This window comes from Artemia sp. Qi Xiang Cuo, chromosome 1 (genome assembly GCF_049724085.1).
Source record: "Artemia sp. Qi Xiang Cuo chromosome 1, ASM4972408v1, whole genome shotgun sequence".
Taxonomy (NCBI): domain Eukaryota; kingdom Metazoa; phylum Arthropoda; class Branchiopoda; order Anostraca; family Artemiidae; genus Artemia; species Artemia sp. Qi Xiang Cuo.
In genome coordinates, this window is record NC_142794.1 from 27982232 (window position 1) to 27998076 (window position 15845).

General features: G+C 35.6%; 1 protein-coding gene across 8 annotated transcripts in view; it reads left to right on the top strand.

The window, feature by feature from the left end:
* Positions 1 to 15845, top strand: part of LOC148956170 (uncharacterized) — a 263724-nt gene that overhangs the window by 224966 nt on the left and 22913 nt on the right. For 6 of the 8 annotated variants that reach the window (XM_089096741.1, XM_089096538.1, XM_089096984.1 and 3 more), the window contains one exon: positions 7916 to 9124. In XM_089096741.1, coding sequence (XP_088952867.1) covers positions 7916 to 8376 — 461 coding nt within the window. In that variant the 3' untranslated portion in view covers positions 8377 to 9124. Of the gene's footprint in view, positions 1 to 7915; positions 9125 to 15845 lie in introns of those variants that run through there. The other 2 variants (XM_089096650.1, XM_089096576.1) reach the window with 1 other exon arrangement.

A 15845-nucleotide genomic window follows, 5' to 3' on the forward strand; every position in this document is an offset into this window, starting at 1 on the left:
TAGTTCTCTACATTATATTTCAGATTTGTGTTCGGATCCGAATTTTGATGTGTTGGCGTTGACTGAGACATGGCTTCGGAACGATAACTCATCTTTGTTAGATATTAATGGTTATGAATTTATTAATAGGAATAGGGAGACTCGACAGCATGGAGGATTAGCAGTTTATATTAAATCAGGTTTTGCAGTTAAGACTAGACAGGATATTTGCATTTATCGTGAAATGATTTTTGAGTCAATGGTGTTGGAAATAAGTAGAAATGGATCCAAGTTTTTGGTTCTTATTTTGTATAAGCCGCCTTCTGCTTCAGAGATAGAGTTTTTAGAGTTATTGGAGCAGCAATTGGAAATGTTGAATGTATCAGGTTGCCCAAGTTTCATAGCGGGTGATTTTAACATAGATATGATGGTACTTAGTAATCGTGCAACTACTAGTTTGTTAAATTTAATGTCTAGTTTCGGATTGTTCCAAGGTATAAATATTTGTACAAGGATTTGTAACACGTCAGCTAGTTTAATTGATAATATATTCACGAACGTGAATTTTTGGAAACCAGGAGTGCTGGTAAATGATGTTTCAGACCACTGTGGAGTGTTTCTTTCTGCTGAAGTGGACCATAATTATACAGCTGGGAGTTTTTGTAGCCCAATTGTACCGACTGTGGACGCGGATTCTCTTGTACGATTTAAGAATGAATTAGAGTGTATGGATTGGGAGTTTTTGAATGCAATAATTGATCCGGATCTTAAATTTTGTAAGTGGTATGATCAATTGTGTAGTAGTCTAAGAGAAAATTGCCGGATGCGTAAAAAAAAAACAAGAGTAAATATGATTCTGCAAGAAAACCGTGGATTACCAGTAGTCTTCTTAGATCTATGAAAAGGCGCCATGAATTATATAAAAAGAGTATAATTGAGGCAAGCGTACTAAACCAGCAAATTTATCGTCAGTATAATGTTGCTTTAAATAAATTATTGAGGAAGGCTAGAATTGAGTATTTAGCTAAAGAATTTAAAAAGAGTGAGGGTAACCCGGCAAAGACGTGGAGTCTCCTCAGGCCTCTTATTGGCAAGAGAAGAGTTACGTTGCCAAATCTTCAGTCAGATCAAACTCCAGTTCAACTTTCCAATCAGATGTGTGATTATTTTTCTAGTGTAGGTAATAATGTTGCCGGATCTATTTATTGTGATAGGAGTGATGGTACTTTTGATCAATATCTTCCTCCCAGTTGTGATACTTCTATTTTAATGACTAAAGTGACGGAAAGTGAAATAACAGATGTAATAATGGGTATGAAAAATAAAGCTTCAGGTGTTGATCTAATATCTATAAGAGTGCTAAAGTTTGTTCTACAATGTGTTATTAAACAACTGGTTTCACTAATAAATGGTTGTTTTAAAAGTGGTGTGTTTCCAAAGTGTTTGAAACGAGCGAAGATTGTTACAATATTTAAGGGGGGTGATAAAAATGATATAAGTAATTACCGTCCCATTTCGCTGCTACCAGTTATTGCTAGAATTTTCGAGAAGCTAGTATATATAAGGCTAGAAAAGTATCTTGAAAAGAATTTGTTTTTTTATCAAAATCAATTTGGTTTCAGAAAAGGTTATTCTAGTGAGCATGCAATGTTGTTTTTGACTACGTATGTTAATGATGCATTAGACAATAACCTTAAAGTTGCATCAATTTTTCTGGATATTGCGAAAGCGTTCGACACTGTATCTTATGATATTTTGTTAATGAAGTTAGAAAATTGTGGTATTAGGGGAAATGCTTTGAAGTTGTTAGAATCATTCTTAAATTCAAGGTCAATGTTTGTGGAGGTTAATGATGCACGTTCTGACAGTATATTTATAAATTGTGGAGTTCCCCAGGGATCACCCCTAGGCCCACTTTTGTTTTCTATTTATATTAATGATTTGTCAAGTGCAGTTGATGGGTTGTATACTATTATTAAACCTCCTCTAGAGGCACTTAAACCTAGTAAAGCCCTAGTTATGTTTGCTGACGACACGAAATTAACCGTATGTGGTAGGACTGAGAATGAATTGATGTCGCAATTACGAGAAGGTTTTAAGAATATAGAAAGGTGGATGAGAAGTAATAGGTTAAAACTTAATTGTAATAAGTCTAGTTTATTGATATATAGCAGATCTCCAAGTTATTACCCATGGGTGAATAATTTAAGTAATGGTACATCAATGATTCCACGAAAGAGGAGTGTTAGATATTTGGGGATTATTATTGATGAAACTTTAAGTTTTGTAGATCATATTGATTGTGTGTCTATGAAACTTGCACGTAATGTTGGAATTATGCGTAAACTGAAAAATTTTCTCCCAACTAGTATATTAAGATTATTGTATTTTTCAATTGTACATCCATATCTATTATATTGTTCTTCAGTATGGTCGTCTACCTTTGGAACGCATCTTCTGCCCCTGCGTGTACTACAAAATTCGGCAATAAGGCTTTTGATTGGTAAGGATAATAGAGGATCATCTGTTCGTAATGAGTTTATGACGCTGAAGATTCTACCGGTATCGGGTCTTTTTAAATTTTATAAAACACAGTTCATGTTTAAGTATCTTTATGGTAGTGTTCCTGTTTGTTTTAAGGGAATGTTTGTGAGTGGGGGTGATGTTCATGAGCATGGAACTAGAAATTTGGAAGAATTTCGAAGACCGATTCCGCAAGCGACAAGATCATTTTTTTCTATCCGTCATGCCGGTCCGAGTGCTTGGAATAGTTTACCAGTGGAACTTAAATGTGTGGATGACCTGCTGCTGTTCCGTAGTTTATTGAGATCGTATTGTTTAGTAATTTATTATTTTTAATGAATTGGCTAAAAAGGGGGGGGGTACGTGATTATTGTCAAGTGGCTACGTATAGTATGTTAGTATTAGTTTTTGAGTTGGAGGGCAGAACTTGAACTTGTATTTGTATTCATTTTAACTGAAAAGAGTTATTATTTTGGATCTTATTTTGTTATTATGATTTTTTTATGCGTCTAGAAGGGATTACCCCCGCACAAGCTTGCTTCTGGGGGTATTTTGTTTGTTTGTTTTTATGTATATAGTAAAATAAATCCCAGTTATAAATTGAAAATTGAATTGAAAACTAAAAACTAACATAAATTCTTCCGTTTATGTTGGGGGCTGTCCGATCCTCAATAACTCGCTCTTCACACTAGAGTTTCTTTGTACTTTAAAAAAGCTTCTTATTCTAAATAAACATGCAACCCTTGGTTTTCAGGAGTCGTTTTAAAAGAATTGGGACAGAAAGTCGAACTCTAGCGTAAAGAGTGAGATATAGAGGAGGGAGCATCCCTCTTATATACGAAGTAAATTCTGTTTGTTTTCTGTTTTGGTGTTGCTCCTTACTATGATTTGAAAAAAATCTTCTTCTTTTATTTAATTTGTGGTAATTTTTTTGAATAATTTTAAAATTGAGTGACCAGAGAAAAAGTAAGACAAATAAAAGAATTTTATATATGAACTGTGGTGAATTCCCCCGAGTAAGATTTTGCTCTGGAAAGTTTATCCCTGGAAGCTTCCCTCACCATGGAAAACTTTCCCCGTAAGGATCCCCCGACCCTTACTGAAGAAAATTCCTCTTCCCCGAAAAATGATCCTATACATCCCAATAACAACTACTATATGTAAATATTGGGCAACTTTCATAACTTACACCCGATTCCCAAGGAGTTCTAGGGGAGTAATGTCATCTTCAGAGGCAAGGTTTTTTTTACTTTTCAACTATGCTGAACAAAATGACTATCTCAAAATTTTGACCGGATAAATTTGGGGGAAAAAAGGGGATAAGAAGAGGGGGGCTAGTTGCCTCCCAATCATTTTGGTCAATTAAATGTGACACTAAAACTTTAAATTTTCGTTCGAATGACCCCTCCCCTAATATTCAAGGAATATTGGTTTGATACAATCACCCCTAGAAAAAAGACAAACAAACAAAAAGCAAAGAAACACGCATCAGTGATCTTTCCTCTGACAAATTATACAAAATTCCACATTTTTGCAAATGGGAGCTTGAAACCTCTACAGTAGAGTTGTCTTATGCACTTTATCTGACGGTGCAATTTTCATTAAGATTCCTTGGCCTTTTAAAGCTGATTATTCCGTACATGAAAGGGGCTGTCCCCTCCTCAACGCCTCGCTCTTTACGCTAAAGATTTTCATTGTTTAAACAAATAGAATTGTGAGAAAGTCAAACTTTAGCGTAAAGAGCGAGGCGTTGAGGAGGAGACAGCTCCTTTCATGCACGGAATAATTTCTGTTCATTTTAAGTTTTAATGTCGTTCCTTACTTTCAGTTAAAATAAACTTGTTTTTTTTTATTCAATTTTTGAACGTTTTTGAGATAATGCAGGTTTTGATTTTGGCTCACCGTACATGAATAATTAAAACAAAATTTGAATATTAATTTTACTTTTATTTGGTTAAATGGTTTCTCGAAACCTGTTTAATTTTATTTACGAACGTTTTTATTAGTAATTAATATACGTAACTTACGAATTAACTTACGTAACGAACTTCTATGTTAATATATTTTTAATATATATATATTAGAGGGCTCACCCCTAGTCAATACCTTGCTCTTTAAGCTAAAGTTCAAATTTTGTTCCAATTCTTTAAAAATGACCTCTTAATCACAAATGCCGTTAATTAGAATAAATAGCTCTTATGAAAGTAATAAATAATCTTTGGCTTAAAGAGCGAGGTATTGACTAGGGGGTGAACCCAATAATATACGCAATGTTTTCTGTCGTTTTAAGTTTTGATGTTGCTCCTTACTTTCAGTTAAAAAACTTGTTTTTTTTATATATAATTTCTGATCTTTTTTTAAATAATGCTGGAAAATCCGGCGCCCCCTTCATAGGAATGTCCCTTCCCCCATGAAAACTTCCTTCATGGAAAGATCCTCCCACATAATCCCTGACCCACTCCCCACCCCCCCCCCCCCACTACCAGAAAAAAAAACCTGAAAACGTCTGTATACTTCCCAATAACCAATACTATATGTTAACATTTGGTAAAGTTCATAACTTTCAGCCCTCCCCCCGGGGACTTCGGGGGATTAAACCATCCTAAAAGACAAAGTTATCATATTTTACACCATGCTGAATAAAATGGATATCTCAAAATTTTGATCGGGTGACTTTGGGGAAAAAATGAGCGTGGGAGGAGGCCTAGTTGCCCTCCATTTTCTGGTCACTTAAAAAGGGCACTAGAGCTTATAATTTCCGTTTGAATGAGCCCTCTCACGAGATTCTAGGACCACTGGGTCGATACGATCAACCTTGGGAAAAAAAAATCAACAAAAAAATAAATAAACACGCATCCTTGATCTTTCTTCTGGCAAGAAATGCAAAATTCCACATTTTTGTAGATAGGAGCTTGAAACCTCTGCAATAGGGTTCTCTGATACGCTGAATATGATGATGGGATTTTCATTAAGGTGCTATAACTTTTAGGGAGTCTTTCCCCCTTTTTTTCGAAAATCAGCATATTTTTCTCAGGCGCGTAACTTTTGATAGTTAGGACTAAACTTGATGAAACTTATATATTTGAAATCAACATTAAAATATGATTCTTTTGATGTATCTATTGGTATCAAAATTTCGTTTTCCACAGTTTCGGTTACCATTGAGCCGGGTCGCTCATTACTTACAGTTCGTTCCCCCCTTCAGATTTTCCCTTTTTTTGAAAAACAGACAAATTTTTTCAGGATCGTAGCTTTAAATGGGGGAAATTTAAATGGTTAAGGTTTTTAGGATATTGATATATTTGAAATCGGCATAAAAATCTAATTCTTTTTATCTATTTATATCAAAATTCTGTTTTTAAAAGTTTCGATTATTATTGGTCCAAGTCGCTTCTTACTTTCAGTTCGTTATCACGAATTGTTTGACGGCGAGTATATATAGTTCACTGGGTTTCATGTTACCCATGGAACAAAAGCAAGCCTGACGAGCCTGACGAAATTTATCAAATTTTTGGGGAAAAAAGGCGAACATCCTTAAAAAGCCAAGTGATCTTACTAAATATCACTCCATTAGATTCAGCATATCAGAGAACAGTTTTGTGGAGGTTTCGATCTTCTATCTACATATATTTCCAATTTTGCTCCCCCCCCCCCCCAAAAAAAAAAAAACAACAAGGATCATGTGGGTGTTTTAGAGTTTCTTTTCCATAGGAGTAATTGCAGCGAATCTTTGATACTAGAATGTCGGTAGAGGGCTCATTGAAACAAAAATTAAAATTCTAAGGCTCTTTTTCGGTAACCAAAAACATCGTGGCATGGGAAAGGGACATTTTCTGCCATCTTTAGGTACCAAGCTACAATTTTGCCTCAAAGAGGACCAATTTCCTATAGATTAAAAAATCTGAGATAGCCGTTCGGTTTAAAAATATTACAAAACTATATATTGAGCCTAGTAAGCTGTAGAGGAAGCAATGCTGCATGCTGGTGCATTCATTCCTGAAAAGTAACATTCATTTAAAATAAATGGTTAATATGGACATTTATCTTAATACTTGATTAAACTAAGTTGATCTGCTCGATCTTCTAGGAAATTATGTTCCTTGATGCATAATACCACATCAGCCATCATAAAAGAGGGTGGTGGGCCATTGTGAAGGTGAGGAGGGGACATGATGTCTAAATGGGTGCATTTCAATGCCAAAATTGTCTAAAACCTTCACGAGCCTTTAGATAAATATAAAAAGGGTTATATGTCTATGGGGGGAGGGAGAGATTAGAAATTAATCTCTCATCACCTTTTGTGTAGACTAACCCTGAATCAGGATGTTGTATGGTAACGCCTCCCTTCCTATTGCACAAAAAAGCTTCTGACATTTATGTTAAATCTTCATTTAACCGAACGGATTTGCTTCACATTTCATAGAAATATGCACAATGATGTAGAAGTACGCATCAGCTACTATATTGGAGAGTCGGTGGGCTATACTTGTGGGTGGATGAGGTTGCCAGTTGTCTCAGAGAGTGCATTTGAATACCCAATTATTTTAGTTCTCACTGAGCCTTATGATAAATATAGGATGAGTTTTACGGAAGGGGTATGGAGAAACTGATATCTAATTCCTCTTGATTCCTGGGTATATTGTTGGTCAATGCCTTTATTATTGCTTTGGACATCGTTGAAAAAAGAATAGGAATTAAATAAAAAAAACAAATCTTTTCAAATGAAAATAAGGGGGCAACATTAAAGCTTAAAGAGAACAGAAATCTTAAAAGAATCTTCATGCTGCAATATTCTTATTGCTAATCAGTCATTCTTAAAGAATTTTGACTTTTCTGAATATCAGGGGTTTTGCCCCCTCCTCAATCCCCACTCTTTACGCTAAAGTCTTTTTTTTGTCCAGTTTCTTCTCGGGTCCTGGGTATTTTCCTAGCTCTGTCTAGTCGTATCTCAAAACGCCTGCCTACATATTCATTTACTCTATACTCACTAAAAATTGATTTCACCCTAACACTGTAATCATTTTTTTTTCTCTCTTCCTGTTTTTAGCTTAAATCTGTTTTCAATAGCTGACAAACCTTTTCCCTATAACCATTTACAACGAGTTTAATTTTACTCATTCTAATAAGATTCTTGATTTCTCCTTTTGTATTCTCTTACTTTGTTTTATTAGTATTTGTTTATCCACCCTTATACTTTTTCCCTGAGAATTCTTAGCAAATTAAATGAGCTGTTATTTTACTAATTTACAGTTTCATTAAGAGAATGGCTTTAATTCTTGACCCAGAATAATGCATATGAAATCATTTTTAAGAAATCATTTTGTTTTTGGCTTAAAAGATTTTCTACATCAAGCTGTTTTTTTTCTCTCTAAAGAGAGTTTTAGTACTTGTGATGTTATTCTTTTTGTTTCAGATACGTTAACTTGGGAGAAGGTAGTCAGTCCTTTAATGACTCCAAGTGATCGTGCTAGTTCCTCAATTCACGAAGTTCCTAATATGTATTTACCTTCAGTTTTGGAAGCACTTCATTCCCCAGCGTCCTTTTTACAAGTGCCACTAATTTTTTCAAGTGTATCATCTAGTGTTTTGCAACCAAGATCAACAGATGGAGTTCAAAGAGTTTCTTCGCTGCCAAACGTTCTATCATCTAGACTTGGAATTCGGAGACAAAGCTTGGCAAAGTGTTCCACAACAAAAGAAAAAGAAGATAACCATGCATGTGGGAAAATTCTGAACGCAAAAAAGAATGTGTTTAGTTTAGAAAACAACGTCAATGCTTGTGATTTTAAGTGTTTCTTGCTTTTGGGGGGTGTAGGAGAACAAGAATGCATCAGAAGTTCAAGTTCCTTATCTGTATGGGCAGCTTTGTTATAAAGTAGGTCTTATTAACTTGCATTTAACAGTATTATAGCGTTACCTATTAGTTCAAATTCAATCAAAAGAAATGGCGTTAATTCTATGCACCATTTCTTTTTAAAATCCTGAAAGACTCCTTTGGCTTCGTCAAACGTAAAGGTCCACTGTTGCTGCCCTATACGTCTCTAACGTCAGAGTATCTAAGTCTAAGCAAGAAAAATTATAAAATTATTTTCACAGGACTAGGGTTGTGGGTAGCTGATAACAGGTAGGCGTAAAACCGTATAAAGACAACAGTTTATAGTTGGGATTAATATTTATGGAGTACTGCACACACTATTTTTTAAAGACAGGAAGGAGCAGCAAGTGCTGACCCGTTGGAAGATAGAGGACCAATAAAAATGACCGGGGAAAATAATTAAAATTTTAGACCGGTAATTCTCTCAGGAAGGAACTCAAGATAGTCTTGTCAGGCTGTGGCTTTTTGCTAGCTGGTCATTTATAGGTTATTGAAATTTAATGTAACGATGTTGCTAAAAATACTAATAAAAATCTCTAAGGCCTTCAGGGGTCAATGAAAACTGAAAGTGCTGAATCAAATAGCATAGAAAAGTCTTGAGCTTAGAAGGGGGTTGGTATATGCAATCCAACCCCTACTCACCGTTACTGGGTGCCCATATTCTAGCAGTTTTATGCCTCTCCCGATATCCATCGTTACGGGCTTTTTCTTATGTTTTATATTTTTAAGGTATTATTTCTATTGTGGACTCTTTAAAATATAAGAATTTGGTTCAGGCACATACAAACTTCCATTTCTAGGAAAAACAACAAAAATAAAATTACATAAACTTATAGGCCATTAGGAGCCATCTTAGAGATTAGATCGAGTACCCAACCCCAAATTCATAACTCTTGGACTGGTTTGATTGAAGTCCACCCAACCAGTCTACTAAGATTTTTTTTTTTGGCAAGCCTTCTGGGGTCTTCAATCTTTAGAGGCTACGTTTGCAGTCTTTAGATATGACCGAAAGAAAGTAAGGAATTAAATTTTTTGCAAAAACAAATATTTGAAAACTACTACAACTACTACTAACAACTCACCGCAGCACCAAGCCGCCTGAGGCCAACACAGCTACGTACGCTCCTCCTCCACCCCAATCTATTCAAAGCCTCGCTTTTTACACCCGCCCACGAAGTTTCCATTTCCTTTAAATATTTCTTTATGACGTCCTCCCACCCCAGACGGGACAGACGGCAATCTGTCATCCTTCATCCGCACAACGTGCCCTAGCCACCTCAACCTTTCTTTCATTATAGCCCTCGAGAGCGGTATTTAACCACATTTTTCGCATAGCCTATTGTTTGAAATACGGTCAGTCAGCCGGGTACCCAGAACAATCCTTAAGCAATTTCTCTGGAAAACATCTAGCAAATCTTCATTGGTAAATATCTACCAAATCATAGTATTGAGTTAGGAGTAAAGTGAATACACCATTTCATGTCTTTTTTTATGTTGATTATGAATATAATAAGCATTTCTATCGTAAATGAATTTCAGCCCCCCCCCCCCCTATATAGGCTATACCTAACCTAACCCAACCCAACCTAACCTAACCCTGAATTGGCATATATAGGGGGGGGGGCTGAAACTCATTTCCGATAGAAATGCTTATTATATTCGTAATTAGCATAAAAAAAGGCATCGAATGGTGTATTCACTTTTGTCCTAACTCAATAATATGATTTCGTAGATATTTACCTTTTTTTATGCTGATTACGAATATAATAAGCATTTCTATCAGAAATGAGTTTCAGCCCCCCTCCTATATAGGCCAATTCAGGGGTTAGGTTAGGTTAGGTCAGGTTGGGTTAGGTATAGCCTATATATGGGGGGCGGGCTGAAATTCATTTCCGATAGAAATGCTAATTATATCCGTAATCAGCATAAAAAAAGCCTCGAATGGTGTATTCACTTTATTCCTAACTCGATTAAATAAAAAAAACAAGTTTTTTAAACTGAAAGTAAGGAGCGACATGAAAACTTAAAACTACCAGAAATTATTCCGAATATGAAAGGGACTGTCCCCTCCTCAACGCCTCGCTCTTTAAGCTAAGGTTTTTTATTGTTTTAGAAAATAAAGTTGTGAGACAGAGTCAAACTTTAGCCTAAAGAGCGAGGCGTTGAGGAGGGGACAGCCCCTTTCATATACGGAATAATTTCTTTTAGTTTTAAGTTTTAATGTCGCTCCTTACTTTCAGTTCAAAAAACTTGTTTTTTTTATTTAATTTCTGATCGTTTTTTAGTTAATGCAGCTTTTATTTTGGCTCGCCGGCATTGAATAAGAAAACAAAATTTTCATAAAAATTTTACTTTTCTTTTGCTAAATGGCTGTCTCTAAATTTGGTTCTGACGTAATTTACAAATTAACTTACGTAACGAACTTCTATATTCGTATATTTTTCTTCTGGAAAAAAAAACACAGTTGCATATTTTTGCAGATATGAGCTTGAAACCTATGTTATAGGGTTTTCTGATACGCTGAATCTGACGGTGTGATTTTCATTAAAATTTTATCACTTTTAGGGGATGTTTCCCCCCTCTTTAAAAAATCAGGTAAATTTTCTCAGGCTCATATCCTTGATGAGTAATACTAAACTTAATAAAATTCATATATTTAGAATCAACATTATAAGCCCATTCTTTTGATACTTTTATTGACATCAAAGTTCCATTTTTAAAAGTTTCGATTACTATTTAGCCGTATCGCTTTTTTTTTATTGTTTTTTTTTATTACGTATATTTTATTACGTATATGATGGGGTTCTCCCCTTATTCAATACCACCCTTTTTACGTTAAAAATTAAAAAAAAATTTAATTCACAAACCCCTGAATCACACAGGCCTTTTAATTAGAATAGATAGCTCTTTTGAAAGCACTAAAAAAAACTGTAGCGTAAAGTTCGAGGTATTGACTTGGGGGAGAACCCCCTCATATACGTAATAATTTATGTTCATTTTAAGTTCTAATGTTGCTTCTAACTTTCAGTTGAAAAAAATGTTTTTTTAAAATTTAATTTCTGATCGTTTTTTAAATAATGCTTGAAAATCCAGCACCCCCTTCCTAGAAAGATAACGTACACTACCGATAAATACTCCTTAGAAAGCTTTTCGCAATTCACGCCTGCCTCCAGCCCCCCGCCCCTAGAAAAAAATAATTGCGGCAACTGTCTATATACTTCCCAATAACCAATACGCTATGTAAGCAATGGGCAAAGTTCATAACTTGCAGCCCTTCCCCTGGGAACTGTGGGGGATTAACTCATCGTAAAACACATATTTATTAGATTTTGGTCTATGCTGAACAAAATCGCTAACTCAAAATTTTAATTGGGTAACTTTGAGAAAAAATTGATCGTGGGAGGGGGCCTAGTTGCCCTCCATTTTTTTGGTCACTTATAAACGACACTAGAACTTTTAATTTCCATTCCAAAAGGCTCTCTTACGATATTCTAGGACGATTGGGTCAATACGATTACCCCTGGGGAAAAGAAAAAAAAACAAAAAACAAACAAACACGCACCCGTGATCTTTCTTCTGGCAAAAAATGCAAAATTCCACATTTTTGTAGATAGGAGCTTGAAACTTCTACAGTAGGGTTCTCTGCTACGCTGAATATGATGGTGTGAATTTCATTAAGGTTCTATAACTTTTAGGGGGTCTTTCCCCCTTTTTTCGAAAATCAGCCAAATTTTCTCAGGCGCGTAACTTTTGATGGGTAATATTAAGCTTGATGAAACTTATATATTTAAAATCAAAATTAAAATCTGATTCTTTTGATGTATCTATTGGTACCAAATTCTGTTTTTTAGAGTTTCGGTTACCATTGAGCCGGGTCGCTCCTTACTTACAGTTCGTTACCACGAACTGTTTGATAATATGATTTCGTAGATATTGACCTCTTCATCCGCTTTTCGGAGCGTCCATGCTTCAGAGCCATATTTGACCACTGTCATCACTGTAGCTTCTAATATTCTAATCTTGGTTTGCAGACTTATCTTCATATTCTACCAGACTTATTTTAACTGTAAAAAAACACCCTGAGCCTTGGCTATTCTATATTTAACATCTTCACTGCTCCCACCATCTTTACTAATAATACTACCAAGGTAGGTGAAGCTGCCCACCTGATCAATCTTTTCATTATCCAATGTCACCTTTTCACCTTCACTTATTCCCAGCCTTAGTGACTCAGTCTTCCTAACATTAATTTTCAAACCAATACTAGCACCCTGAACTCGCAAAACCTCTAAAACTTCATTCATTTTGCTCACATTTTCATCTAGGATGCTTATATCATCAGCATAATCCAAGTCCAGGAGACTTTTTCCTCCCCATTTGATTCCGTGGTCTCCCATTGCCTTTCCTGTGCTCCTTAAAACAAAGTCCATCAAAATAATCAATACAAAGGGGGATAGAACACAACCCTGCTTAACTCTAATACTTTTATACAAACTTTAATAGAAAAGCAGCTGCGAACCTCATTTCCTACCTTAACCACAGGAGTGTTATTCTCGTACATAGCACTAATCACTTTAATGTATTTGTCTGGTAAACCATACAAGGATAAAACCTTTACTAAAGCTATTCTATCAACATAATTGAACGCTTGCTCATAATAAAAAAAACTGAGGACCAAAGGTGTTTGAAAACTCAGGCACTTCTCAATTATTAGCCAAAGAGTGAAAATTTGGTCGACACGTCCTCTACCTTTTCTAAAACCACACTGCTCTTCTCTTAAAACTTTGTCTACTGCATCTCTCAGTCTAAAAAGTATTATATTACTAAGTAATTTACTACCTACAGAGACCTGACTAATGCCTCGATAATTACCACACTCACTTTTATCACCTTTCTTATAAAGTGGCTTAATTAAGGTTTTCCTAAAATCGTTAGGTACTTCCCCTTTTTCAAAAATCATATTCATAATCTTCAGTAACTTATTTCTAACCTCAGAGCCACCAAATTTAAAAAACTCGTTTACCACCCTATCAGCACCTGGAGCCTTATTATTTTTAAATCTTTCTAGTACTGTTGCTAATTCCTCCTCACAAAACAAATTTTCCTTCACATCCAAGGTATCACAAACTTTTTCATTTTCCTCTATATTTTTCCCTGAAACTCTATCTCGGTTAAGCAAATTCTCAAACTGTTCGGCCCATCTCTCTTTAATTTGTTCCTTATCGCTAATTGCGACCCCATTCCTATCTTTAACTGGGCCAAGTCCGGATTGACTACTCCCTCTCAATTAGTTAACGTGCCAGTACAATATTTTACTATTATGCCGTCTAGCTGCATCTTCCAGATCCTCGGCAATTTTATCCATGGCCTCCACTTCACATCTCCCTAGTTCATATTTTAATGCTTTCTTCACTTTCTTTACGTTTCTTTTATTTTCATACGATCTATCACTCAGACAATTCTTGTATAATTCCTTTCTCCTTTCTATTAAACATAAAGCTTTTTCACTAATATTCTTAGCAGCAGTTCTAGCTTTCTTCCTTAATACACCTTCAGCAACTTCACAAATTATTTTTCTAAAATTATTCCAACCATCTTCAACATGATCAAATTTTAAACTCTGAAGTTTAGTATTCTAATGTTCCTGGAAAGTTTCTCTCAAATCCTCATCCTGGAGTCTACCAACATCATAACTTCCTGGGAGGTAGTTACCCTTCCAAAATTTGAGCTTTAAATTAACCCTTGACGCTACTAGATCAGGATCTTTACTTTTAACATCAATAACAGCACTCCTATGTACTCTAGTGTCTTGTATTGATCCTGCCAGTCTTCGGTTTACTATAGCATAATCAATAATGTTTGCTGTATTACCGTCACATGAATACAATGTTAACGTATGAGCCATTTTATGACCAAACACTGTATTGGTTATAACTAGATTGTTATACCTACAAAATTGCAAAAGTCTGTATCCATTGCTGTTTTCTTTTCCTACACCAAATTTACCTAGGCTGGGTATTCTGAAATGTCGTCTATATTTATTTTCAAAAAGCTTTTGTGACATTCAGTGCATATTTTACTAACTGAAAAAAAAGTTTAAATACAGAGGTAAAATAAAAAGTAAAAGATAAAAAAATAGAAAAAAAGGAAAGAGCTAAGGATAAGTACTGAGAAAAATAAGGTGTGATCTTACAATTCTATATTTCACGTTGGTAGTTTTAGAAGCAAATAGTTTGAACAATGGCTCTAGTGGAGCCTCCTAAACCTACTTTTTCTCGTTTTTCGACACTCGGATTCAATCGAGGAAGCCAAACTGACTGAGTTTCCTGCTTTTTCGTTTTAGTTACGTATCATTAAGGAAATGGAACTTCCCGGGAGGGTGTAAAGACGGAGGCTGTAAATATATTGGGATGGAGGAGGAGCGTGTGTAGCTGTGTTGGCCTCGGGCGGCTTGGTGCTGCGGTTAGTCGTTAGTAGTAGTCTTAGTAGTAGTAGTAGTATGATTGGTAGTTTAATTGCTTTTGTAAGCTTTTGTACATAGTTTTAAAAGTGAAACTTGATCTTAATTAAAAACTCAGTTTGCGAAAGAATCTTCTAGTGGTTTTATTTTATACACTGTCGAATTTTAAATTTGTTTTGTAAAATTGTCAAGTCTGATAATATTACTGTGCCTTTCATTACCTTAAGTACCTTCTGCATATTACGGTTCTGTCTTTCATTGCTATACTTTAGGAGACAATCTGCATATACATGTCTTGTCAGCAAAAATTATACTAGCCTTGTCCCAGACCCTACCAGAAAGCACATGCCTCTGTTTCGATTAGATTTTTTACTTCTGTTAAGCCCCTGGTCATGCCGGCCGAAGGAGAAATAAATGCGACCAAAACTGTAATGAAAATCCATTTGACTGTCAATGGCAAAGACTTTTATCTGAAAACAAAATTAAAAAGAATAACAGAGAAACTTTTGTGGTGTGTATTTGATTCAAACAGAAACGAACCCATTGCTCAATAGTGTGATAGCGAAAAATTTCTGCTAGCTTCCAACAGCAGAATTAGAACATAAGTCATAGAATAAATGGTATGACAAGCCCCTTGGGTCATATGTACAAGTCAATGCTTACGGGTACTCTCCGGCTGCCACACCTATATGGGTGTTTTTGACCATGTGGCCGCATGGTTAGTCATTTTCATTTCCAGACAGCTCAAAAAGTGGACTTTTTATCTGTTTAATCATTTATAGATGAAATTAGACCCCGAAGCCACGCCGAAAAGTCGGCGGTGCGCCGCCTAAAAAAAACGGCGCCGCGCCGCCGAGCTTGCATCAGCGCGATGACACCGCCGCTGATTCTATCGGTGGTGGCGTCACTATTACGCCGCCGTTTTTTTTTTTTCTCTTTTTTGGTTCTCGATATCGACCTCCGGGCTTCAACTAACAGCCTGGCTAATCTATTTCTTAAAAATAAATA